Below are 25,815 nucleotides of genomic sequence, written 5' to 3'. Positions count from 1 at the left end.
CACCAAATCAGCATATTAGAATGATTTCTGAAGGATCATGTGACACTGAAGATAGGAGTAATGATGCTGAAAATTCACCTTTTCCGTCATAGGAATAAATTTAAAATTTAAAATCACAATATTACTGTTTTACTGTATTTTTTAATCAAATAAATGATCAGTCTTGCTGAGAATAGAGACTTTCCCATCGAAAAACCTTACCAAAAATCTTACCAACCCCAAACTTTAAAGCAGAAGTGTATATACAATCTCAATTTTGAATTTTTGGTTTATTTATATACCCATGGACTGAAAAATATGCCACATGAACCCGCAACAATCCAGACAGAAGAACTCAATCTAATTTTTGGGGCGAGGAGAATGTTTGAACAGAAATAATTACCATCTACTGTTTTTCTCTCTCTTCAGTTACAAATTTGGGCATGTTCCATTCTCAAATGATTTTGGCAAGGCATCTGGTGTCATATTAGCTGTGCTCGATATAGAAATCATTAATTCCACATTCCTAACTTGTTAACAAAATGTGTAGGTGGCTGGAATGTGTGAGGGCTCGTACGGAGACACTATCCCAAGGACAACATCTCCCATGCAGTCACATCATTTGAAATAAACTCGATCACCAATTAGATGTGCATTCCAGATGCTTCGCAGGAAGTTAATCATCAGATGTTTACAAGGCTGATGCTGAAGCATATTTGTCTGGGAAATGAATCTCGACTCTACAATTCAAAACCTCTCTGACCCTGTGAACACACCAATGCAGGAGATATGAAAATGATTCGGAAACAAAACAAATGGTGTCATCTAATTAAAACCGATATTACAGGAATGCTGGAATAATGATTTCTCTCAGGGGTTATATTCCATCCTTTTAAGACAGGGCACATAAAGTTGTTGGCTAGTTTAGAGCAGGGATGTGGCTGCTATCACTCAAGACAACTCCCGCCCCTTCCCACCCCCTGTAAAGTATATAAAGCACTCAGGTTTTTCTGTGTAACTCAGACCATTAGCAGTGGCACAGCTGAATACTCATCCTTAGCCAACTAAGATTTGGACACAACTCGGAAATACACAAAAATACTGACTTCAACATCACCACTTTTCAAGTGTGCAGTCAATTCTAGAGAGCGGCCGGAGTTATCAGGTATGTTTTCTTGGTTTGTTCGCTTACTTTTTGGTTTCAAAGGTCAAGGCAAAAACATGGGTTAGTGAGACATTTGACTTTCTGGCAAGTCATTTTCATTGCACCAAGTGTGCACTTGTCTCAGGCAAATATAAGACTTGCTACTGGGAAATGACACGGTTGAGCAAAACTTAACCTCTGTGTAACTTTCAAAATAAATGAATGACCAGTGTGGAGTCAACAAGGAGCAGGAAGATCACGTCATTGGGACTTTTGTTCAAAAATCAGGTGTTTTTCATGAGAAGAACATGCATTTTATATGATTAATAATAACATTGCTTCATGTCCTTCCACAGGTTCCATTCACAATGAACTCAGTGCTTCAGAAGGCTTTCCTGTGGTGTGTGCTGACTGCATTTCTGCCGAGCATCACGAGTGCAAAACCTCTGAATACAGATGGTTTGAGAAGGTACGCTCTCATGACTGAACCACTCTTGTCATTCAACATTCAAAACTCTGATTTTGAATAAAATCTCATGGGTTTCTCTTGTCATCTGCTAGGCTCAGTGTTTGGCTTCAGGGTAAGGTGAGGAAAGATGTCAGCAGCGTGTCTGAGAGAAGCGAGAGCGACTCGACAGCTTTGCTGACTCAGAGGAACAGCGGTACAGAGTCATTTGTACCACAGCACAGGTATGTCACATTCTTTGACTGGATAAACACACATATTAAGGGCAAACTGACTAATCACCAGCAGATAAAGGAAAACTAAATGCTTTCTGTTTCCCTCCAGGAGTGTGAGGGTAAAGCGGACAGAACCAGCCTACACGGTCAAAAGAGTCGAAAGAGCGGGCTGTAATCTGGCCACCTGCTCGGTGCACGAACTGGCCCACCTGCTGAATATGATGCAGACGAAGACAAGCAACGCCCCCTCTGATAAGATCGGTTCAGGGGGCTACGGACGGCGACGGAGACGTTCGCTCCCATCAAACCACCCTGCACTAACTTTCCACGAAGGCCGTCTAAAGCTGGCATGGGTCCAATCCATCCACAAAGGGATTTAAAGAACAACCCAGGAACACCTCTGCGGTTTGTCCTGAGCCTTTGGTTTATATTGGCTCTGTTTACTGAGATACTTCTGATACTTCCTTTGCTGAACGTTAGTGTACTCTCTTCAGGCACAAAGGAGCAAGTGGAGCATCCTTCTCTCCATCCTCTGCCTGATGGGTTGGACAGAGAAGGATTCAGGTCGCTTAAAGTGGTTGTGGAAAAAAGGAGTGCTATCAGTTGAGACATAAAATATATATATATATATATAAAAAAAAGCTTTGTGAGGGTCTAAGGCAGTATGACAGGAAATGGGTGGTCAATGCTCTGCGCATGTGTTTAGCATTCTTGTCATTCTAATGGAGCTTTGGGACTTGACTCTCTGTCTCTTCTGCAGCACTGATGCGCCTTCTGCTGGAGGAATGAAGGAACAACCCAGGACACTGCCAGCCCAAACTTTCAGTGAAGAGGACGGAGAGAGAACAGCAAGAAGAGCTTTCATGAAGCTATTTACCCTGGAGGACCAATGATGAAGAACAGAGAGAGAGAAAACTCTTTATGGAAGAAATTATTTTTGTTGTCCTCAAGGACATCCACATACTTGAAGACTGATTTATCTATACTGTGGGGGCCGTGCAATAATTTACTTTAATATTAGAATGTAGTCTTTTATTGATGTGTATAAAGATGTATATTATGAAAATACTGTAGGCCTACGTTTAAGAGTTCATATATTTATATCTACATACTGTACATGTATCCTTAAGAAACTATTGTTTATTTTGCGTTTATTTTGAAATAAGATGTTTATCCTGTGATTTCATATCGCTATAATGCGAAGCATTTTTCCCACATGAATCATTCAATAATGTGTCAATTGATAACCTATTAAACTCCTGCAAGTGTGAGTGAGGACAAATTGTATCTTATTTCCAGGGTAGCTTTCAGGTTGGTACCTTGAACGCAAAAATAAATAAGTAGCTAAACATAGGCTACCGTAGTTAGTCAAATATTATGTGTGGACCGACTGAAAAATGTAAACATTGTGTTGCCGCCATCATGAGAAACTGAAATTACATCCTTTCAATGCTTCATTAGCCTACTTTACACAAAACGTTTAGCCTACATTTTCAATTACCGTGCGTGATTTACGTAGCCTAAAGAAGCCACAGTAAAAGATTTAATAAGTCGTTTTGGCAAGTGGACTGTGGGAAAAGTAACTTTTTGAACTACATTACAAACACAGCAGAGGGCGCGCTTTACCTAATAATTATTATAGGCTACTACACGCTAAAGCAACATTTCACGCTTTAGAAAAGGAAATAAATAGTTGCAAATAAAACACTTAGGCCTACCAAATAAAAGAAATGTAAAGATAGGGCAATTTAACTGTGACTTGCAGATTAAAATACAGTCCTGAGCAAAATCCTTCATGAAATGAGTTGGAGACAGGGCTCTCAAGTTTTATCAAAAGTTTGGCATGACATGTTAGGGGAAGAGACACCCAAATATTTGCAGCAGCGGCCGCTCAACCCCACCAAATTCGCTTCAATTTTTGCTAGCAGATCAATTTTGCCTATTGTTTATAATTGACCGGCACAAATGGAAATTATAACAATTGGTAAATCTGATAAAAGACAGACAAATTCATCCAAATAAAATAAATAGTTATATTTCAAAAATACAAATTTATCAAAAAATAAAAAGAAATTTGGCCCCAAACAAGCTAACTGAACAACAGTGCTCACACAGTCGTAACAACTTGCCTTTCCCTGAGCATGTAAAGTTGTGTGTGTGTGTGTGTGTGTTTAGCAAATTTAGCTTATGAATGGTGTTTTGTGTTGTAAGTGTTTGTTGCACATTTTGATGCCAGGGGTAGGACTGTGGCTCAAAGCCAGCCATGATAGTGTTCCATCCAGAGCCAAACTGTTCCTAGTTTTGAATGGATTTTTTTCATTGTGTGGTGGTTGTGTCCACACACTGCAAAGACACATTATATGCAAACACCATATAAAAGTGAATGTTGCATCCGATGACCCCTTTAAAAGCAGCTGGAGAGTTTTTGACTGCATCAAAAATAATTTAGCACGAATTTGGCTATACTACTCAACATCAGCTCTCACTGTCTTTGATCAAAGAGATTTCGTCCAGGAATCGTAAAATCAAAATGCTAAAAAAAACAAACAAACAAAAAAAAAAAAACCCAAAACGCAATTCATCAGATCTTGCTCTTTGTGTGCACTCTTGCACTCCGTGTGTGCGCGTGTTGCCCAGTAACGAACGTGCTTGCAGCGGGAACACGTAGCCTAATTTACCCGGAAACAACTAATTCTTATTTCTGATTGGCTGGTAGGTGGCATTACTTCCCTCCGTTTGCCTGCGCCTCGTCCATTAATTGTAGGCGGGACAAGTTATCCCTTACTCTTCCGCGTGAGAATGAAATACAAGGTGTGGCGCGTGAAATGCGTCAAGTCTCAAGGCTTGAGAGCCCTGGTTGGAGTATGCAAAAGACAATTTTCCACTTTTTTTTCTAATTGAAAAGTGTTATATTCAAAAGATTTCTACTTATCAGAATTGTTTAAAATAGTGTACACGCACATGAAATGAATTGGTCTCAAGACTTGTTTTGTAAAGGATGAAGTTCTTGTTGACAAATCGTGTTAAAAAAACGCAGCACGTGCGAGACGCCGAAAAAATAGCGAGACGCAAAAGTCAAAGACGTCTTTGCATTTTTACATAAATAAATAGAAAAAATAAGCAAAAGGGAATGCAATAGCGCGCGCGTGTGTGTGTGTGAAAGTTAACATACGTCTTCATCTCAGCAGTTCTCTGCTCAGATTAATGGGAATGTCATGTGTATAAAGTCAAGCCTCGAGGTTGAACAACATAACGCGAAACATATCCATAAAATACTTGTCTACCTTTAAGCAAAAATGTAGTTAGCCTATGTTTTATTTTCATCAACAAATATAGTCGCAAAGCGTCGAAAGTCTCTTAAATACTCTGAGAACAAATGCAAAACACAATAAAAGCCCAGAGAACTGAAATTAAACACACCAGACAAGATTCAAGTCCCAAGTTCAAGGTTCCCTACCACCAGCACCGAAAGGGTTAAGTGCTGTGACATTTTTTTAAGATTCAGCTAATAAAAGCCTTGAGGTATTTATCTTCACACCCAGTGAGTGTTGCACTACTGAACACAGCAGAATCTCTCAGGACACTGTCACACGAACAGAGAGAGAGAGAGACAGAAAAACTTCAAGGAGAACAGATAGAGGTCTGCAGACAGAAGGTGAGTTGGTTCATCGCTTTAAAACAAAGTTTAGTAACGCTTTGGCACTGGCAGTTTGATTACCACAGTAGAAGTGCTGTAACGTTAACCTGTGGCCTCTTTTCTTTCAAGCATCTCCTGCAGGTCTGAACCTGTTGAGGGGTGATGCCTCATTCAATTATTACTGCTTCTCTGTAGTCTTAAATATTTCTTTATAAAATGTAAGGATTAAATATTGGAGAGTTTTTCCAAGTGTGGTGGTATTTTATTTATTTATTTTATTTTTTTTTGAACATTGAGGCATTTCCTTATTCAGAACTGCATGCTGTTTGTGTTCTTGTAGATAAGCTAAGATGACAGCTAACAACATTCTAGTGTTTATCAGGAGTTGTTTCCCCCTAAAACATAAGAAAATGTTGCATATGCTGTAAAGCAAGTGCCCAGGAAATTTAATAAACATACTAGGAAATAACATCAACTTTTGTGTTTTGCTTTTGGATTTGACTTTGCAGAAGTAGTGTCCATCAGATTAGAGTTAGTTGGCCTACTTATGAATTTCCTTTTCCTGTTTTTGAAAACCAGAAGACTGGCAGTTAGCTTTCATCTGCTCGCTGAGAGGTAAACAGTCCATGTTGCTGTAGAATTCTTATCAAATGAATCAGGGTGTTTTTACTATTTTTACTGTGTGATGTTTCCTTCCTGCAATGCATTTTAATAACACAAGGAGTTTACTTTTGTCTCTCAGGTGGAACTTTGACTAGAGATCGTGTTGCATCTGTTACACTGTACAAAATGAGCAGGAAAGGAACCCCGTTGTCTAAGCAACAATCAACGCCCAACTTTATGAGGGGTAAGTTTGGCACAGTATGATAATACTAGGCTATATCTCAGTGCTTCATGTTGGCTTGCACAATATGCTTTTTTGTGTACATTTTGTCTTTGTAAAAGGCTAGTTTGTTTAATGTGCAGGTCCACTGCACAAACTCCTGAAAGCTAGCATGCAGACATATTGTTGGGTATTGTCAAAGTAGATTAAAAGTATAGCAAAACATTCTTTGCAAGCATGTCATGAAGTGCTCTAACAAAAGAGCACTGAACCCGTTCTATAAATAACCTCTTTGCAATGAAGCACTTGACTTTACTCATGCCAGGCTCGATGACTTGTGCAATCATTAAACGCAAAGTCATTGCAAAATATTTCTGTTTTCATTTCAAACCAAAGAAAGCCTTATTATAAATGCAATTATTTAAATTACACTAATGGTATTCAATACATTTGACTCCATTATTTGCTGTAAGTCTGTGAGAATGATGGCACTGTAATGTAATGGTTTACACTTTTTCAGTCTATAAAATTAGAGTCAATTTTAACCAAATACTACAAAACAAGAAGAATACTGCTAATGTATGGCACAAAGTGAGCTGAACTTGTGTGTCAAAATGAAAGTATGGCTTTTCCGTGTCTGAGATGTAAAGTAAGGGGAGGGGGCAGTGGGTTGGTAGGTATTGAACCAGTGCTACGCTGCAGGGCGGAGTTCAGCTTCTCTTATTTTTTTTCCTACAAACGAGTAAAGGTCGAAGAGACACGGGTTTAGTAGACAAATACACAGAGCTATCCTGTTTGTCACCCCTTATACTTTCTCTGAGACACCGTGGTAGCCTTGACCTTCTCAAAGCGCAGGTAAATAAATGCATTTGTGAGCTGAGCTGTTGTGTTTTGAGAACGCTTTGCTCGTTTACTTTAAGCCTAGGGTTCTTCCATGCTCATTTCAAGGTCCAGTAAAATTAAGTGAGTCTAACTTCAGCAAAGGGGATGTATGAAAACGGATTAGGACATTATTGGATGCTGTTTGGAACAGAGTTCCTCTGGGGTCTTGTATGTGTCAGCATGTGCTTTCCAGAAGCTTGATAATAATACTGCACGTACAGTATACTGGAGGCGTATGAGTTATGTTGACTTAAAAAGGAGTAACCTGATTCTTGTTATCTGTGCAGGGGTAGGGCTCAGTGTGAGCTGGTTTAAGTCAGGTTGAGCTGTTATATATGAAGTTGCTAAGGTTGTGGATGGGAATGTAAACAACCTGTTTTCAATAGTGGATACATTGTATAAGCCATAGCGTGCTGTTCATTAATGTTACTGGAACATGAGTGAGCTAATGCCAAGACAATGTTATTCCCTTATAAAAAAAACAAAACAAAAAAAACCCCAGCGGGCTGGGAAATGATCCTGCCAGCATTTAGAATGGTCTCAGGTTCAGCTCGCAGCTTGTTGTGACATCCAGCCAGGGCTCTCTGCTGATATGATGCTGTCAGACCCTTTAAATAGGGAGGAGTGGGATACTGAAAAACACTGAAGCTTCTTCATAGACAAAATAAGACCCAGAACTGAAGACCAGAGTTATAAAGCAACAGGAAAACAGAGAATCCAAACACAGAGATCCAGTATGGCAAAAATAGCTAAAGAAGGTAAGAGAAAGTGTATATTCCAACAATAGGAATAGGAATATACAATAGGATTGGTCAAGCTGAATAATAGGGGTCAGTGACAGTCAAAACATTGGATATTGACAAGCTTTTCTTCAGTTGAAAGTTGACAAGATATAAGATATTTTTGTAGTGTAACTGTGTGCTTAATTCCTTTGACAATTACTTATTTATACATATATTCACATATGTATAATAGAGTAAAAATCAATTAGATATACATGTATAATTCTATACATGAATTTTATACGTAATATATTTACACTATGCCTTAAGAAAAAAATATATAATAAAATATATACATAATGTATTTGTTTTTTTTTATATATATAATGCATATCTCACAGAAAAATATATATGATTGATTTTTACTTGGATATATAACTAAGGGGTTTACTTCCATGCGTAAGACAGCTGTTCTAGAAGTGCGTCTGGTATCTAGGTTTCCTAGATGGGCAGGGCTGAGAGGAGTCTGGAATCATCCATCTGACAGGCTTGTCAAGCGTCTATATCGAAGGGCTGCGGATTGTTGACAGTGCAGTGGAATATCCAGTTGCATGTCAACACAGGTGGAAGTCAACAATCTTGCACATGACTTCATAAACCTGCCTGCCATTAAAAACTGTTTATAGGGATGGACCTGACCTACATTCCCATGCTATATGAGCACTGAACCTTATATATGCTGATGTCATATCCAATGTGATATGGGAAATAGAAAGGTGGCCAAGGCATGGTAACTGATATGAAACTATAATCTACTGTACAGGATGCAAATGTGGTATTGATAAACCAGGGAGTCCGTGCGTGAATGGAGGAAGGGTGGTGAGGTTAGGCATAATGGAGACAAAAACCAGTGGTCAAGGCCTGAAAAATTATTTGAGAGATGCTTTTTGAGAAAAATTCAAATGAGAAATTCAATTAATTATTACACTTATCCAACATTATTTTTTAGAAATTTTCAAATGTCAAAAGTATGCTGCATGACAGGGGTTTTCAAACTTTTTGATGCCAAAGACCCCAAAATATGATGATCCCCTTCCTAAAATATAATGGCAGTGATATAATTGATTCAATAAAATAAACATTTATACTGTGTGACGAAAATGTTAAGTGTTGTTGTTTCCGGTATTAAATCGGTGTCAGTAAATATTTACTTTGCATTAAGTTAACAGCATATTTTTTCTACTCACTATTAGGATGATGTACATATATAAACCTAAAATTAACCAGATTTTTTTTTTTTCTCACTGTTTACAACTAGGGCTGTCAACTGAATAAAATTGTGATTCATGTCATGATTTTTGACCAGATATTCAAAGGCAACTTTGAAAACCCTAAAAAAGATACATTTAGTAAAGTGTCAGATTTTCTGTAGACCCAGACACCAGTCTGAAAACAAGACACTTTGCCTTTTCTTAAAGTGTTGCATGTAAAACTAAACCACAAAGTTACACTTTCCAAATGTGCTGCATATACTTCTGCTTCAGTGCATGCATAACATTAATGAATTCTTATATACAAGTTCCCCTTCACTTGTGGTTTGTTCTTCATGATTGTGCCTAAACTAATAATGATTGCCTACCAAGTAAATAAAGGAATGCTTGCTGTGCACCATGAGTAGTTTGCTGCCAGAGGACACAACAACAACTCATCTGACACTTTGGAAATCCAGTCTCTAATAGGACAGGAACTTAGTTAACCTCATAGATACCTGACTAAGACCAAGGCACAAGATGCAGAGTGATACCAGAACTGTGTGGACCGATACTTGAGGACATGTTTACAACCGTGATGAGTGCAGTTGCAAAACTGCCATGACTTACACATACACATAATTACTTTATTTTACTACCTTCAATAATGGTTTTACAGTACATTATGGCAAAATCCAGTAAATAATTTCTTAGCCAAAATATGACAAATAATAGGCCTTGTAATAGTGCCATGTCATTAATTTCAAAGCATGACTCTCAGGTGTCAGGTTTTGGCAACATGTTTGGGTACTGCCCAAAGTAATGAAAGTTTTTAGAATACTTCATACAAATGAACAACATGTACATAAGGTGTTCCTACACCTGATGAAGAACATTGACTCATTATAGAAAGAAAAAGCATTCTTTCTGATGGCACCACTCCTTGCAGAAATGCCGCGTCAGTTCACCAAGATCTCTCTCCAAGAGGTGGATGAGAAAGTGCGACTCATGGCTGAGAAAGTGTACGCTTCGGCTCTGAAGGAAGAAGAGTCTAAGAACAGCTTGTCCATGTTCACCGTCCCTGAGGACTGTCCCATTGGCTTCAATCAGGCCAAGGAGTGGGAGCTACGCAAAGAGATGGAGGAGGAGATGTCAGAGAAATCCGTCAAGAGGTCAGTGAACTCAAATGTGCCACAGGTTGCAGAACTAATCAGCAGTTTGCATTATTGTGATATTCAATATGTATTTATTAATCTTTTAATGCCCCATTTTAGGAAACAAAGTTTCAAGCTGATACGATCCCAATCAATTTCCTTGCATATCCCCGCCGCTCAAGATTGGGCTATGTCTGTGATTTCACCCCTGCTGACCCCTTCCACAGACGCAGGCCCTATGCCAAATATCCCAGAATTCCAGAGGGTCACCATCAGTGGAGACTACTGTGCAGGGGTAGGAGACAAATTAGTGTGTGTATATATATATATATATATATATATATATATATATATATATATATATATATATGGTTGACGAATGTTCTCAGGTGTGCAATTACTTTCAGGGAAACGCATGGCTAAAGTAATTCCAGGCAGGTCTTGGTATTACAGTTCCATATCACTTCGCCAAATAATTTCAGTTATTTCAAAGTTCCTTACAACCCACAACAGCAAGAGAACCAAAACCCACAATGACACTGACCAAGCAAATAAATATAGTAAATAATAGGATAAAAACAACAAATTATTTCCATGTTTTTTTCCACAAAATTATGTTTATGTACTCAAACGCGAGTTACCAGGTGTGCATTATTTTTCTTGTAATTTAACGGCCCGTCGTCAATTGTTCCTTATATATATTATATATGAAGATATTTAATAATATAATGTATAATATAATATTCAAGGAAAAGTTCAAGAAAGTTAATCAACAGGGCTGGGTATTTAATTTGAGCCAAACAAATGAATTCATAGTACAAGAACAAGCAAGTCACACCTGTGCGACACAAATTCATTTTGCATGACCAGTACAGGTGTGGTTTCATAATCAAACACTTTGGATGCAGTGGTAGATTAGTAGACTAAATTGTGAAAAAATACAAGCAAGAAAGTGTCCATTAGTGTCCACAGTATTTTTGTATGCGTACTTTTAGAAGTACACTAGCACACTTATATATACACATAATACACAAATTATGCCTCCAAAGCTAACAAGATATGGACTACAAGTCACAAACCTTTAAACTTAGAGGTTTAAGGCATATATACTTTTATTCAGCAAAGACACATTAAATTAATCAACATTTATCTGTAAAGTCATTTATAATGTTACAAAAATGTATCATGAAATGTATGAAAATGTATCATGGTTTCCAAATAATATTAATAATCAGCACAGCTGTTTTTTTATCTTGATAATAATAAGAATTTTTGTCTTGAGCACCAAATCAGCATATTAGAAAGATTTCTGAAGGATCATGTGACACTGACGACTGGAGTAATGATGTTAAAAATCAGTTTTTCCATCACAGGAATAATTAAATTTTAGAAATAGAAAACAGTTATATAATATTTCACAATATTAATTTTTTTACTGAATTTATGATCAAATAAATGTAGCCTTGGTGAACATAAGAGACTTACCAACTTTTGAACTGTAGTGTATATGCTGTTCTCCTAAAAGCTGACAAAATTAATTCATTTATGATCACTTCTGACAGATAACAGTTGAAGACTATGCGCAGGCAGCGAAAACTCTGCTGACAGCACTCTTCATCAGAGAAAAATATTCCCGGCTGGCATATCACCACTTCCCCAGGACCACAGCCAGCTTTCTAAGGAATGCCAATAATGAGAAATGGAGTGAGGAGGATGAAGTGCTGCCAGGTATGTCATGGTTGGCATTAATAACAGTTCATTCACCAATAATGTTCAAATAACTGTTATCAAGTAACCAATAACTGTTCAAAACCTATAATGACAACAGCTTTGAGACATAAGTGAGAAATGACTGTCCTAAATCCTTAGTACTATTCTGTCTCAAATACTGAAGTGTGTTCATTAGGTTTGGGAAAGTGATACTAAAAACATCTAGTCCTGTTTCTATTTATATCAGAACATAAGTAGTATGACATTAGCATTCATCAGAACTACCGTTATGCTTTCTTTCCATGGCAACAGATATCTGCCCCCCTCCAAGTGAGGGTGAGGATCCCTACAGTATGGAAGACCTCCCACAGGATCTGAACTACTCCCTGAGGATGAAAGATGGAATCATATACGTCTACGATAATGAGGATGCTTTAAAACAGGATCAGCCACGGAGCTTGCCATATCCTGACTTGGAAACTTTTGCTATTGACTTGAGCCACGTCCTTGCCATGATTGCAGACGGACCAACGTGAGTTCGGTTATATTTATAACATTGCATGCATCTGTTGCTAAATAATAATAATGAAATTCAGCGAAAAAAAGAAATACATTTAGGGGAAATATCCTCTTTTATAGGAAGACCTATTGTCACAGAAGGCTTAACTTCCTGATGTCCAAGTTCCAACTACATGAAATGCTGAACGAGATGGCTGAGTTAAAGGAACTGAAAGGCGTTCCTCACAGAGACTTCTACAATGTCAGAAAGGTATTTCAAATAAAGTTGCATAAACATTAACATTTATATTATTTACTGCATAAAGACCCTTTTCACTTCTAAATGTACATATTTGTGAATATTCAGGTTGATACGCACATTCACGCAGCTGCCTGCATGAACCAGAAGCATCTACTGAATTTCATCCAGGACACCTATAAGACAGAAGCAGAGCGAGTGGTGGTGGAGAAGAATGGAAAGAAGCTCACACTCAAACAGGTGTTTGACAATCTGAAAATGGACCCTTACGATCTCACAGTGGACTCATTAGATGTACATGCGGTACGTATTTCAGAAAACCTCAGGACTTCCAAATGATGCTTTTATGCTACATTTTCTTGCAGAATGGATCTGGCTACAATAAGAAATTGCTCTATTGTGTTACAGGGCAGACAAACCTTTCATCGCTTTGATAAATTCAATTCCAAATACAACCCAGTGGGTGCTAGTGAGCTCAGAGAGATCTACCTCAAAAGTGATAACTACATCAATGGAGAATATTTTGCACGTCTTATCAAGGTAAAATTGATCAACTCGCATGCTGATAGAAAATAAAATTAACTATTACTGTCAGAGCCCACAGATTATTTTCTTAAGTGGGTAACAATCAATTGCATTGTTCCTCTTGTGCAGGAAGTTGCTCATAACCTGGAGGAGAGTAAATATCAGCATGCAGAACCCCGTCTCTCAATTTACGGCCGAGCCCCTGAAGAGTGGGACTGCCTGTCCAAATGGTTTATCGAGCAAAAGTTGTACTCCCCTAACATGAAATGGATCATACAGGTGCCCAGGATTTAGTAAGTCCTCTTCTAATGTCAATTAACATATGAATTTAAAGACATTTAACAGTCAATGAAACTTCAATAATCTAACGCAACAAAATGGGCAAGACATTTTTTTTTATATAGAGATACAAATGTGTATATTTATAAATTTCTTATATATTTTCAATATATTTAAGAATTTAATTAAATATATTGAGAAAAAATATTTATTTTTTTCATTCAAACAGCACTTATTCCACTGGTCTACAATTTTTTAAATAATATTTATTATGTATTTGATCAAATATAACATAACAAGTGAAATATAACAAGTAAAACAACCGATTGGCTACTGTTTCCAAGATACTGAAGTTTTTACATTTGACATCTATGTATATTGTGTAGAATAGATATTACCAGTCACCTGTCCTGTTTATGTAACACTCAGCAAAAAATTATTATAAAACAAAAGACAAAAAAACTCTGCACTTCTTTGGCTTGTCTCTTGTATTCATTAAATGGAGCATCTCTTGTCACTGTCCAGCAATATTCTGCAAGCATTGATGGGCTCCATTTGCAGTTATCTGCACTGCAATGACTAAACAGAACTGTGTGCCTTTACAAAATCAAACACTGGCGAGTATGACACTGAATGACAGGGATGCAAAACTCAGTTCCAGGAGGGCCACTGCCCTAGTTTAGCTTCAACCCTAATTAAACATACCTGATCGAGCTCATCAAGTCCTTCAGGCTTAATTGAAAACTACTGGATTGTGTGTTGGAGCAGGATTGGAACCATGGCTGTGGCCTTCCAGGAATTCAGTTTTGCACCCCTGCTGAATGACTTCTAGTGCTGATTTAGGGAAATTTGTTCAATTTGCATCCATGACTTTCAAGAAATATGATGCAGTATCAGCTTCAGATTGCATAATTTATTGTTTTGCCTAAAAACCAAGTACTGTCCAAACCCAGTCATAAATGTATTCATAGATCCAGTCAAAGATGTGTTTTAGTCATTTCAGGTTTAAACTGAGATCCCTTCCCTTTATTATTCATTCATCCTCCAGCATTCCCACATCAATATTCGTATATACTGACCTAATAGCATATCTTTAAAAAAACTAGAGCCAATCAACAATTTTAAGCATAATGTTCTTTCTCAGTGACCCAGAATTAGTAAAGTTTGACTACATTTATTTCAGAAGCATTTTGGCTGCTGTACTGTTATTGTCATAATGTTTAATTGTTAATGTTCAAATCAGTGTATGAAAGTTATGTAATATATGTACTTTTTGGAATTCTGCTTTCTAAATTCAATTTACAATTCTGCATCCTTTTTTCTCTGTCAGTTAAAATTCATGATTTTAAAAGGCATTCTCAATTCAATTCTGAATGGCACAACTCTGCAACATATGACGTTTCTACTCATACTATATTTTTACTCATACTTGCTCATAATTCATATCCAGTATTTCTAAAATCAAGTATTCTTGATTTGTGTACTTTGTTTTTAGTGACATTTTCAGGTCAAAGAGGATTGTTCTTAACTTCGCCAAGATGCTGGAGAACATCTTCCTCCCACTGTTCCAGGCCACAATTAACCCTCAGAAGCACAAAGAAACACATGTTTTCCTGAAACACGTAAGTGCTTTATCTGAGATTTGTTAAGCTGGCAAGACCAGTCAGAGCAGATTCATGCCACAATAGAACATTTTAACACCACCAGTGCAATTAACAGCTTAAACACAAAACAATAATTTTACTAGGAATCAAGATTTAAATGCCAAATCCCTTATGAACAATTAAATGGTTCTCAGATGAATATGAGTTCATGTAAAATTGTCATGCACTATAAATCACAGAAAACATAGTTGTGGTTAAACTACGCCCAAGTCAGTAATGTAGTCATTGTGTATTAAATTTTTTCCCCCACCAAATGTGACCAAAGTCAAAGGAACGCCACCTTGCCTGTATATCTGAACAGCCTGATCAGTCCTTATGTAAATATTATACCTCAGGAAAATTAGGGCAAAAAGTGGCTGTAAAAAAGATGTCAAAAAAAGCTTTCTATGTTTTTTTCTGCAGGTGACAGGGTTTGACAGTGTGGATGATGAGTCCAAACATAGTGATCACTTATTCACCTATAAGAGTCCAAAACCGGAAGAGTGGACCATGGAGGAAAACCCACCATACACTTACTACCTCTTCCACATGTATGCCAACATCATGGTCCTCAACAACCTACGAAAGTAAGTCACTGTAAAGATCAAGCTCTGATTTCAGCACTACAACCCATTGTATTCACAGAACAAACTAAAATCAAGACAAGCTATTCCCTTCAAATTTAGCCTTAAGCTTTATAACTGAAGTCACAAGCCATGTTAAATAGTGAAAATGGTTTTTTTTGCAGGGAACGTGGTCTCAATACCTTCCAGTTCCGTCCTCACTGTGGCGAGGCAGGATCCATCACCCATCTGGTGTCAGCCTTCCTCACAGCTGACAACATCTCTCACGGACTCAACCTGAAGAAGGTCAGTCTCTAAAACTAACTGTGTTCACATCAAACCACACAACATTACACCCATAGGCAGTGTAGTTCAGAATCCACCAAATAAACAATTATTACACCGCTTTCAAAAGTAAGGATCGTTTGAGCTTTCCCCCGTTTGGGGTAATGTTCACTGCCAAAAGCATGAATTTACATGTATAATTTCTAGGGCATTGACACAAATTTTACAATTCGATTTAATATGGATTAATTGGGGACTATCAGGTACAGTACATGGCAAAAAAATCTCTCAACTAACGCTGTAAATTATACAGGGACAGTGGTTAGACATACTATATAATATTAAAGGTAACTGATTTGTAGGCGACTTAAATTACACATAAGGAAGGTTTTTTAAAATAAGGTTATAATAAAAAAAAATTAAATGACGTAATTGTGTGTCTACTAGTATTTAGATATAAACATTTAAATGGTGGCTGTCAAAAACATGACGGATTTATTCATAGATGCATACATTCATTCATACATTAAATATTGAAGAGCAGGTTAAGTTGAAATGCAATGAATATGCTATAGTGCATCTATTTATCAAAATGCTCCTCTAAGTTAATTTTCCTAGCTGACTGACGAGTTTTTGGACATTCATTGAATGGCTTTTCTGAGGTAAATGTAAGATGACGTGACATTGTTTAGGCTACAATCTATTTTATTGACGTCTTTATGTGGTTGAAACACTGATTGAGCGATTACACGGATTTCGGTAAGTTGTACTGTATCTTTCAACATACCTTGTTTCATGCTATAACTAGCAATACAGATGACGACCAGTTCACGTGCGCTAAGCTTGAACTGAAGGCGCTATATGATCTGTCGCGCCACATTAAAGAGCACCAAAAATGTATTTATCGTTTGAATTTCATAATACAATTGACATAATTTGAAAGCTGAGATGTTATTATATATCAGAAGTAATAAAGCACAAAGCTAATTGCAATTTAATTGATTGGAGGCACGCTACAAAGGTTCTTACTGACTCAATAGGACAAGTGACTGTTCTGTCAACTGACCATCATTATTATAGAGCTGGTAAGTCCCGCCCATCCGTAAAACCACAAGTGGACCTCTAGGTTGAAAAATCGTCAATGCAAGTGAATGGGAGAAAATAATTATTTTCTGGTCCCGTTTGAATTGTGCCATGAATGTGAACATATGTTGTCTGTGAATTTTTTATATAATTTTTCATGTTACGAGTTTGACAGTATATGGTATGATTCTTTGGCTAGCAGTTGTGGAAAAGACATAACGAGAAAGACTACATGTCGCCTATGTGACGTCACCCCATAAAGTTGACTTACCCGTGGTTTTCGCCAACCTCAACGATTTTTTCCTCTCCCTGAAAGAAGGCGGTGAAGTGCACCAAAGACACAGTCATGTTTAGCGGGATCCGTGAGCTAGTGTCCGTGTGCGAGTGGTGCTGGCGTTTCAAACGCGTCAAAAGCAGCGAAGAGTTGTAGTCCACAAAGTGCTCTCACACAAAGTCTAACCGTACCAAACTTCTACACGCTAAATTGTAGCATTCTTTACACGAAAAATTAAATAAAAAATTCACAGACAACATATGTTCACATTCATGGCACAATTCAAACGGGACCAGAAAATAATTATTTTCTCCCATTCACTTGCATTGACGATTTTTCAACCTAGAGGTCCAGTGGGGTTAGCGGAAGGGGCGGGACTTACCAGCTCTATAGAGCCCTGTATGCTAAGTTTCTTAGAAAGGAGTAATTTAACACACAAAAAAACTTTAAAATCATCAGATACCAGTATTGATGTAGTCTTTTCTTATGGTTTAACACTGTTCTTGTTCATTTCTCAATACAGAGTCCTGTGCTGCAGTACCTGTTTTACTTGGCCCAGGTGCCCATTGCCATGTCTCCGCTCAGTAACAATAGCCTGTTCCTGGAGTATTCCAAGAATCCCCTCAGGGAGTTCCTGCAAAAGGGCCTGTGTGTGTCCCTCTCCACGGATGACCCATTACAGTTCCACTACACAAAGGTCTGGGAAAGCAGTGTGAATGACGCTCATAGCAACAAACACTGCCAACACTGAGTGTAATCATCTAGAGCAGTCAGGTGATGTGATTCTGTTGTTTATGTAACTTTAGGAGGCCTTGATGGAGGAGTACGCCATAGCAGCGCAACTGTGGAAACTGAGCACATGCGATGTGTGTGAGATCGCCAGAAATAGTGTGCTTCAGAGCGGCCTGTCTCATCAGGTACTTTCTCTGTCTGTCTTAACCTATAAAGAATATTCTAGGTTCAGATTTACAAATAATTTCAGCTCGTCCTCGTTTTCTTAAAAAAAAAAAGAATGAAAAAGGAAAAACCCAGCGAAATCTGAGGTGACATTGAGGAACATTCAATGGCAGTAAATGGGGCCGATTTGTAGAGGATTTAAAGCTGAAAGTTTAATAAAAGCACTTCCATTAAAGGGGTCATATAATGCCATTTTTGTACAAGCTAATATGATTCTTTAGGGTCTAAATTAAAAGTTTATAATATACTTTAATTAAAAATTCTCATTAGTATTGTAAGAAAGCACTCATTTTACCTGGTCAAAAAGCTCTGTTTTCAGCACGCCGTTTAAGTGCATGTGTCTTTAAATGATAATGAGCTTTGCTCACCCCGCCCCTCTGTTCTGTGCGTACACCGTTTGTAATAATAACACAATAATCATAACGCGTTGTTCATTATAAACGTGGGATTATGAATTATATTGAGAACGTCGTACATAGAAAACATGCCGTAATGTACCCTGAGTGTAAACAGCCGCTTTCATCGTGAAGCGTGCAAGCGATTTGCAAAGATTAATATAAAGATTAATATAAAGGTTAATAAAACGTTACACTCACTTCAGTTCTTCTGGAGGTGCAGCAGGAACACGAATAGTTGGTACCGATCCTTTTTTCAGGAGCAGCTTCTTAGCAAAACCAGCTTTATACTGACCCTCGTTTATAAAGCAGTCTGGTGTGTGAAATGATTCGCGCAAACATGAAAGCATTGACGTTGAATGTGGGGAATATTCCCTTCGAAAACAAAACTCAGCCACTGCGTCTTCAGCGGTTCGGATTTAGGAACATCAAAATGACTGCTGTGTTCCTTATTACACCCAAGAACAGAACACCACAATCGCTTAGATGCCATTCTGCTCATAGACAGTGCTCCAGCGTATCAACAATGACGCGCAGACTATGATTGACAGCTCGCTTACGAGTGAGGGCGGGTCTGTGTTGAAACGCTGCTGTCAATCAACAATCGTGGGAGGGGCGTCCGACCGTGACGTCACAAGGTCGAACGGCTTGATTTGAGAGAAGGGAAAACATAAGAAGATTAAAAAAAAAACACTGGATGGATTTTTATCATTTTATGATGGTTGTGTACAGGCACTACCAACACACATTTCAGTACAATCAACTTGTAAAAGTGCATGTACCATTATATGACCCCTTTAAAGGTACAATCAGTGCTTGAAGTGGGCCGGAACACATCGGTACTATACACACTTCTATATTTTAATCTGTAGCGTACGCTCACTTTTTCTTGAGTACTGGCACTTCTCACATGTTACCGGTATTCTGAAAAGCTATTTCTTTTTTTTCAAATGCAAAATTTCAACCGAGGGGGCTGTTCTTCCGCAAAACTCATGCAGTTTTGTTTATTAACCGTGAGAGCAGCAAAAGTTACATAATGTAATTATTCTGTTTAAACTTGTGTATTATTTGAGCTGTAAAGCTGTTTAAATATTTTTTACAGTCATTCTAGGGTTTTAGAGTTCTTGGTCTTGCATTGCCCTGGTGATTTACACAGAACAGGTTAATAAGGGATTTTTTTTACACCAAAATCATGTTAATACACTTATGTTTATGTCTTTTGGCTGATTGAAACAGTATTTGTATGAATTAGCCCCATTCACTTACATTGTAAGTGCCTCACTGTAACTCAGATTGTTGCTTTTTAATGAAAAAAATAAATAAAAAATTATGATACAAATTCTGTTGGTTGGGCGAAACTTCTACTGAAACCTGAATATTTCCTTAAGAAAAATCTTCCAGAGCAAATTTTAAATGCATTCCAATGCTAAATTTAACATCAACCCTTGTGTATAAAAAAGCTGACATTTAGATTTCCCTTGCAGGAGAAGAAACACTTCCTGGGTGAGAATTATCTACAGGATGGACCAGAGGGTAATGACATCCGAATGACAAATGTGGCGCAAATCCGTATGGCCTATCGTCACGAGACCTTGTGCAATGAGCTCAGCTTCCTAGTGGATGCCGTCAAGTCAGAAGCGTTGGCTGCACAAGCCCCGTAAACATGGCAGGGTGATCGATAGGGTAGAACATGAGTCCATACGAGTGGACCAGATATCAGCATAAAACTTTATCTTGCTGTAAGTGATGCACAAAAGAGTCATGGATATACATCATTCAGGTAGCAAGATGTGGAGTCATGTGACTTAATGCCTTATATGATGTGCATATCCGTTCTCATAGTGCCTTGTATGTGATGGATATATTTATATCTCAAATGTCAAATATACCTTTAAAAAATGGGACGTTCTTATAAACTGTTTCAGTATTTTGCATGGTTTCTGAAAATGGGAGGGGCATACATTTGTTACCTTTACTTAACAAGGGAGTGTTCGGTTGAACAATGTATTCCTTTGTTCACATAAATGCTTTTGTAAAAAAAAAAAAAAAAAAGGCACTGGATCTAAAATGTGCCTTGATAAACTAGTTTGTTTGCAACCTGAGATTCTGGGGCGTTTTTTTTTTTACACAAAATAGACTTGTGTACTTGAACTTGTACATTTTGTACACCAACAATGATGGTTAAACCTTTTTAAGGATGTTGTATAATGTATGGGTGCTTGGCCTCTGAAAAGCCACCTGAAACGTGCCTGAATGCTACATATCTTTGCCAATGAATACTGCACTCAAAGTAAAATAAATAAAATGGTGTCAAAAAAAGTCTTGCTGAATCAATTCATAATGAGATTGTCTAGAGCAGTGGTTCTCAAACCTGTCCTGGAGGACCACTAACACTGCATGTTTTCGTTGTCTCCCTAATCAAACACACCTGATTCAACCCATCAGCTCATTAACCCATGTGATAATGAGCTGATGAGTTGAATCAGGTGTGTTTGATTAGGGAGACAACGGAAACATGCAGTGTTAGTGGTCCTCCAGGACAGGTTTGAGAACCACTGGTCTAGAGGCTAGTTCATATAGAAATACTATTTATTTGCTCGACACTGCAGTCCAGTGGAAGTACTAGGAACTGCAGCCTTCAAACAAACTGGCTAGAAGAAAATATTCAATTTAGTTTATTATTCAAGATTTACACAAGATGACAGAACTGAGAACAACAAACATCCCAATTTACTCCAGAAGTAAAAGAAATCTCCTTCAAAACAACATTAGGAAGCAGCTAATAATGTTATTTTATCTCTGATAAAACTATTAACATTCATTCCAATCTCTATAAATCTGAATATTGCAGAAATTTACATTTTCCACAAATTCACATACTCCTATCATACAAAAGTCCAAGAGGAATAGGATTTCAAACTGAAAAAAACAACAACACACAATTAAAAGGTAACACACCTCCACTGAAAGTGTCAGTGATGCCCTATAAAATAAAGATTTCATTTGCAAACATTAAGCTGCAAAAGAAAACAAGCAAATTAGTTAATTCTCAAATGTTAATCCATTTGAAAGATCCAATTATTTTTCATAATGAATGTAATGAGTCATGAACTGTAATTAACATTTGGTCCTTACACAGAAATAAAGTTAATATTAAATGGATGAATATAATTATTCTGTCAAACCATAAACATTTGTGAATAATGTGTGACTAAATTATAGCATATAAAAACCTAAAAAATAACTATGACTATTGGGGCTGTCAATTGAATAAAATTGTGATTAGTCATGATTTTTGAGCAGATTGTCAAAAGCAAAATGAAACCACAATAACAAATAATTCTGTAAATATTGCATTACATATTTACTTTGTCTTTCATTGTCAACTTTGAAAACCCTAAAAGATACATTTAGTAAAGTGTTTGAAAACAAGACACTTTGCCCTTTCTTACAGTGTTGCGTAAAACTAAACCACAAAGTTACACTTTGTAAATGTGCTGCATATACTTCTGCTTCTCTGCTGGTTGTGCACGCATTCTGATATATGAAAGAACAATGACTCAAGAACAATGATTTAACATGCTTTATTAGAAACATTAATGTATTATTATGAATATATGCACAACTCCATTTCATAAGAGAAAACTTGTAAAATGCAATTAAATCAAGAATCTGTGATTTGCTAATTCTCTTTAAACTTTATTTAACTGACAAAAATACAACGAAAAGATTTCCAATGTTTTCACTGACCAACTTCATTGTATTTTGTAATCAACCAACTTCATACAAATTTTGATTTTGCTGGCTGCAACACACTCCAAAAAAGTTGAGACAGAGGCACGTTTATACCAATATTTAGCAATATATATATATATATATATATATATATATATATATATATATATATATATTGTTTTTTATCTCAACTGGATATGAATAAAAAGAGGTTAGATCAGATGTTTTTCTAATACATTTAGACACCTACGAGTATGGCACACAGAAGGCATTGGGATTGAGAAAAGGTTTGGTGCAAGGTTTACCTCTTAAGAAAAATATGCACCGTTTTTATATTTTGCACAAAGTGATAAACTACTAAAAACAAACACACATGATCTAATAATCAAAAATCTCATCATGAGCACAAAACAAAGTTAACTAACTAATAATTGTTAAATGAATGAATAAATGTTTTTTTGTCTTCCCTTGCCATCTCTAAATAATTTTCCAAATTATAACATTGTTTAACAGAGAATGGAAATGCTCTTAATATGCTGATTAACAATGCTAAATGTATGAGGGGAAAAACATAATGCCACGCATTATAAACTTGTCACAAACCTGGTTTAGTTAAACAGAGTCAACAGAGTCAATATTTGCACCTTTGTTTTCTGCAGTGTTTTAGTATATATAATTTCTGTGCACCTTGTTTCTGCTACTGTTGTTAAAATGACCTCGTCATCTGCAACTCTTAATGTGGCGCTTTAGCCTACGTCTTTAGCGGAGGAGAGAAGCAACGTCATTACAGTATTACCGCTCCGTTGTTTTGATGCGCTGCTCATGTAGCCGGTTCGGGCTTGCGTGTCTCTAGTCCCTACGACTCGGCTACCCCTCTGCGTTGTGTTGTGTTATGTTGTGTTGAATAAAAGACTGGAATCGAATTGCTGGCTCAAAGGTTCTTTATATTCCTGCATCTGCATGTATGAGTTGGAAAATGCAGTAATTAATATGTTGCATTCAACGAAGTGCATTTAGTCAGCCTTCTCCTCGCTCTGCTCAGACCTCCCGCGGACTGAAGCGAGCTCACAATGCACATTCACAATCTCATTTACATTAATAAAAAACATAAAGAAAATAGTAATAATATCACATCAGGTGTATCAACAGTCAGTGAAAAAACACAATATATATTTATATATATCTCTTAATATACATTGATACTAAGCTCATATGATATACATCTTTAAATCACCCAGATTCCAGCATTTTATATAACCAATTCAATTGAACACATATAACAAAGAAATCACAGATACAATTCATAACCATACCTGCATGTATGAGTTGGAAAATGCAGTAATTAATATGTTGCATTCAACGAAGTGCATTTAGTCAGCCTTCTCCTGTCAACCATTTGAACATAAAAAAAGATTATCAGCAGACACGCTTCACAGGCCAACTTTCACACTAACATTAACATACAACACAACGTGAGACTGCATTCACTCGGTTAAACTTTCACTTTTGCAGGAAAAACATATTCAAGAGGGAAGATCACATACTTGTGCATACTCATTTACATTTTAGCAAAATCGATCAGATTATTTTCACTTGTAATACTCTTTTGAACAGGAGTGCGCACAATACATACCTCGCTCTGCTCAGACCTCCCGCGGACTGAAGCGAGAGCGCGCGCAACGCGCAAATGACGTCACAACTGCGACGAACACAAAACTCAGAAAGACATAAAAAAAATAAAGTATTTTCTTTTCTAACATACATAATGTAGCAAACAAATTAGGATTTTGTGTGAATTTAAAATAAAACACAAGTTATAAATAATACCTGTTACATTCACTTTAAGTGATATAATCGTTCAGTTTATGATACAAGCGTGAAAATTGGCATGAGCAAGTCTCCATGGGTCACTTGACAAGAAAATTGTCCGAGCCACTTGAAATTTCAAGATTTTTCATTTTTCAAGATGGCCGTGTCGGAGCAGTTAGTGGAGCAGTTAAGTGATATAGTGGTTTATTTGGTGATACAAGCATGAAAATTGGCATGAGCAGTCTCTGATCTTCACTAGACAATAAGCCACCCACAGCTACTTGAAATTTCAAGATGGTGGCCATTTTTCAAGATGGCCACCAAATTAGTGGAGCAACTAGGTTCATGGCAATTTTCATGCTTGTATCACCAACTAAATGATTTCTTAAGCCTAATTGCTCCACTAAGGTGGTGGCCATCTTGAAAAATGGCCGCCATCTTGAAATTTCAAGTAGCTGTAGGTGGCTTATTGTCAAGTGACCCACGGAGACTGCTCATGCCAATTTTCATGCTTGTATCACCAAATAAACCACTATATCACTTAACTGCTCCACTAAGGTGTCGGCCATCTTGAAAAATTGCCGCCATCTTGAAATTTCAAGTGGCTCGGACAATTTTCTTGTCAAGTGACCCATGGAGACTGCTCATGACAATTTTCACGCTTGTATCATAAACTGAACGATTCTGCCAAACATAAGCACTTAGCCGCTCCACTACAATCCCAATATACGCCTCTATGTCAATGGTATCTTCACACATATTCAAGTCACCCATGCCTTTTGCACTGATGCACCCCCATACCATGACAGATGTTTGCTTTTGCACCTGTCACTGATGAAAGTCTGGATGGTCCCATCCGTCTTTGGGTCTGAGAACTCGACGTTCATTTTGTTCCCCATAAACAAGCTGAAACGAGGACTCATCTGACCACAGAACACATTTCCACTGTCTTTTGGATCATCTGAAATGAGCTTTGGGCCAGAGAACTCGTGGTCGTCTCTGCATAGAATTGATGTAAAGCTTTATCCTTGCATAACAGAGATTCAAGTAGCATTTCTTGTAGCAGTGTCAGACTGTGTTAAGTGAAAACGGTTTTCACTCTCGATAACGCATGGCTATATTTAACACAGTAGCACGATGGTTTCTCACGCAGTGCCATCTGAGGGCTCGTAGGTCATGTTTCCTGCCTTGATCTCTCGTACTGAGATTTCTCTGGATTCCCTGAATAGGATACTATGTAAGGTAGATGGTAAAAGATTTTTGAATTATTTGACAATTCACTTATGAAACTTGACACAAAGTGATGAGCTGACCCATCTTTGCCTGCAAAGACTGAGATGCTCCTTTTATGCAGAATCGCGAAGCCCCCACCTATTGCCAATTCATCTGTTTATAGTGAACAGTTTAACATTCTATAACCTTTTCACTTTAATTTAGCCTCTGGGGAATCTCCTATTTGGGGAATACTCTGTGTTCGGGCCAATAGGGTATATGTCGAACGTCGCATTACGAAACCGGAAAACAGAAC

General features: G+C 37.4%; 2 protein-coding genes across 7 annotated transcripts; both read left to right on the top strand.

Annotated features, from left to right (window-relative positions):
* The first annotated feature begins 996 nt into the window (after positions 1–996).
* On the top strand, positions 997–3,075 carry admb (adrenomedullin b). 3 transcript variants are annotated; one of them, XR_013821575.1, is made up of 6 exons: positions 1,001–1,144; positions 1,480–1,592; positions 1,685–1,813; positions 1,914–2,209; positions 2,299–2,406; positions 2,565–3,075. XR_013821575.1 is itself a non-coding variant. In XM_079874816.1 (5 exons), exons 2-4 carry the CDS (start codon positions 1,492–1,494, stop codon positions 2,182–2,184), a joined length of 501 nt encoding a protein of 166 aa, XP_079730942.1. In that variant the 5' UTR covers positions 1,001–1,144; positions 1,480–1,491; the 3' UTR covers positions 2,185–2,209; positions 2,565–3,075. The 3 variants fall into 3 exon arrangements, 1 of the variants encoding a protein (XP_079730942.1); XR_013821574.1 differs by having other exon boundaries at positions 997–1,144; positions 1,914–2,406; XM_079874816.1 differs by lacking the exon at positions 2,299–2,406.
* A 2,253-nt stretch (positions 3,076–5,328) lies between these two features.
* Positions 5,329–20,929, top strand: ampd3b (adenosine monophosphate deaminase 3b). 4 transcript variants are annotated; one of them, XM_079874507.1, is made up of 17 exons: positions 5,329–5,459; positions 6,021–6,056; positions 6,184–6,288; positions 10,068–10,290; positions 10,393–10,567; positions 11,835–12,000; positions 12,295–12,514; positions 12,622–12,751; positions 12,848–13,042; positions 13,148–13,279; positions 13,394–13,557; positions 15,039–15,165; positions 15,610–15,773; positions 15,935–16,055; positions 17,915–18,088; positions 18,198–18,308; positions 20,228–20,929. In XM_079874507.1, the coding sequence occupies exons 3-17, from the start codon at positions 6,231–6,233 to the stop codon at positions 20,402–20,404; spliced, it is 2,337 nt and encodes a 778-aa protein (XP_079730633.1). In that variant the 5' UTR covers positions 5,329–5,459; positions 6,021–6,056; positions 6,184–6,230; the 3' UTR covers positions 20,405–20,929. The 4 variants fall into 4 exon arrangements, with proteins under 4 accessions (XP_079730633.1, XP_079730632.1, XP_079730635.1 ...); XM_079874506.1 differs by lacking the exon at positions 6,021–6,056; XM_079874509.1 differs by lacking the exons at positions 5,329–5,459; positions 6,021–6,056; positions 6,184–6,288 and adding an exon at positions 6,945–7,119.
* Positions 20,930–25,815: the final 4,886 nt, after the last annotated feature.

This window comes from Squalius cephalus (assembly GCF_949319135.1).
Source record: "Squalius cephalus genome assembly, chromosome: 6".
Lineage (NCBI taxonomy): Eukaryota > Metazoa > Chordata > Actinopteri > Cypriniformes > Leuciscidae > Squalius > Squalius cephalus.
Note: the sequence above shows the minus strand (reverse complement) of the source record. Positions and strands in the feature narration are given on the sequence as shown.

Coding starts and splice junctions, on each gene's coding strand:
- admb (XM_079874816.1), top strand. CDS start 1,492: ATGAACTCAGTGCTTCAGAAGGCTTTCCTGTGGTGTGTGCTGACTGCA. Junction 1,593..1,684: donor AATACAGATGGTTTGAGAAG/GTACGCTCTCAT, acceptor GTCATCTGCTAG/GCTCAGTGTTTGGCTTCAGG. Junction 1,814..1,913: donor TCATTTGTACCACAGCACAG/GTATGTCACATT, acceptor GTTTCCCTCCAG/GAGTGTGAGGGTAAAGCGGA.
- ampd3b (XM_079874506.1), top strand. CDS start 6,231: ATGAGCAGGAAAGGAACCCCGTTGTCTAAGCAACAATCAACGCCCAAC. Junction 15,774..15,934: donor GTCCTCAACAACCTACGAAA/GTAAGTCACTGT, acceptor TTTTTTTTGCAG/GGAACGTGGTCTCAATACCT. Junction 16,056..17,914: donor ACGGACTCAACCTGAAGAAG/GTCAGTCTCTAA, acceptor TTCTCAATACAG/AGTCCTGTGCTGCAGTACCT.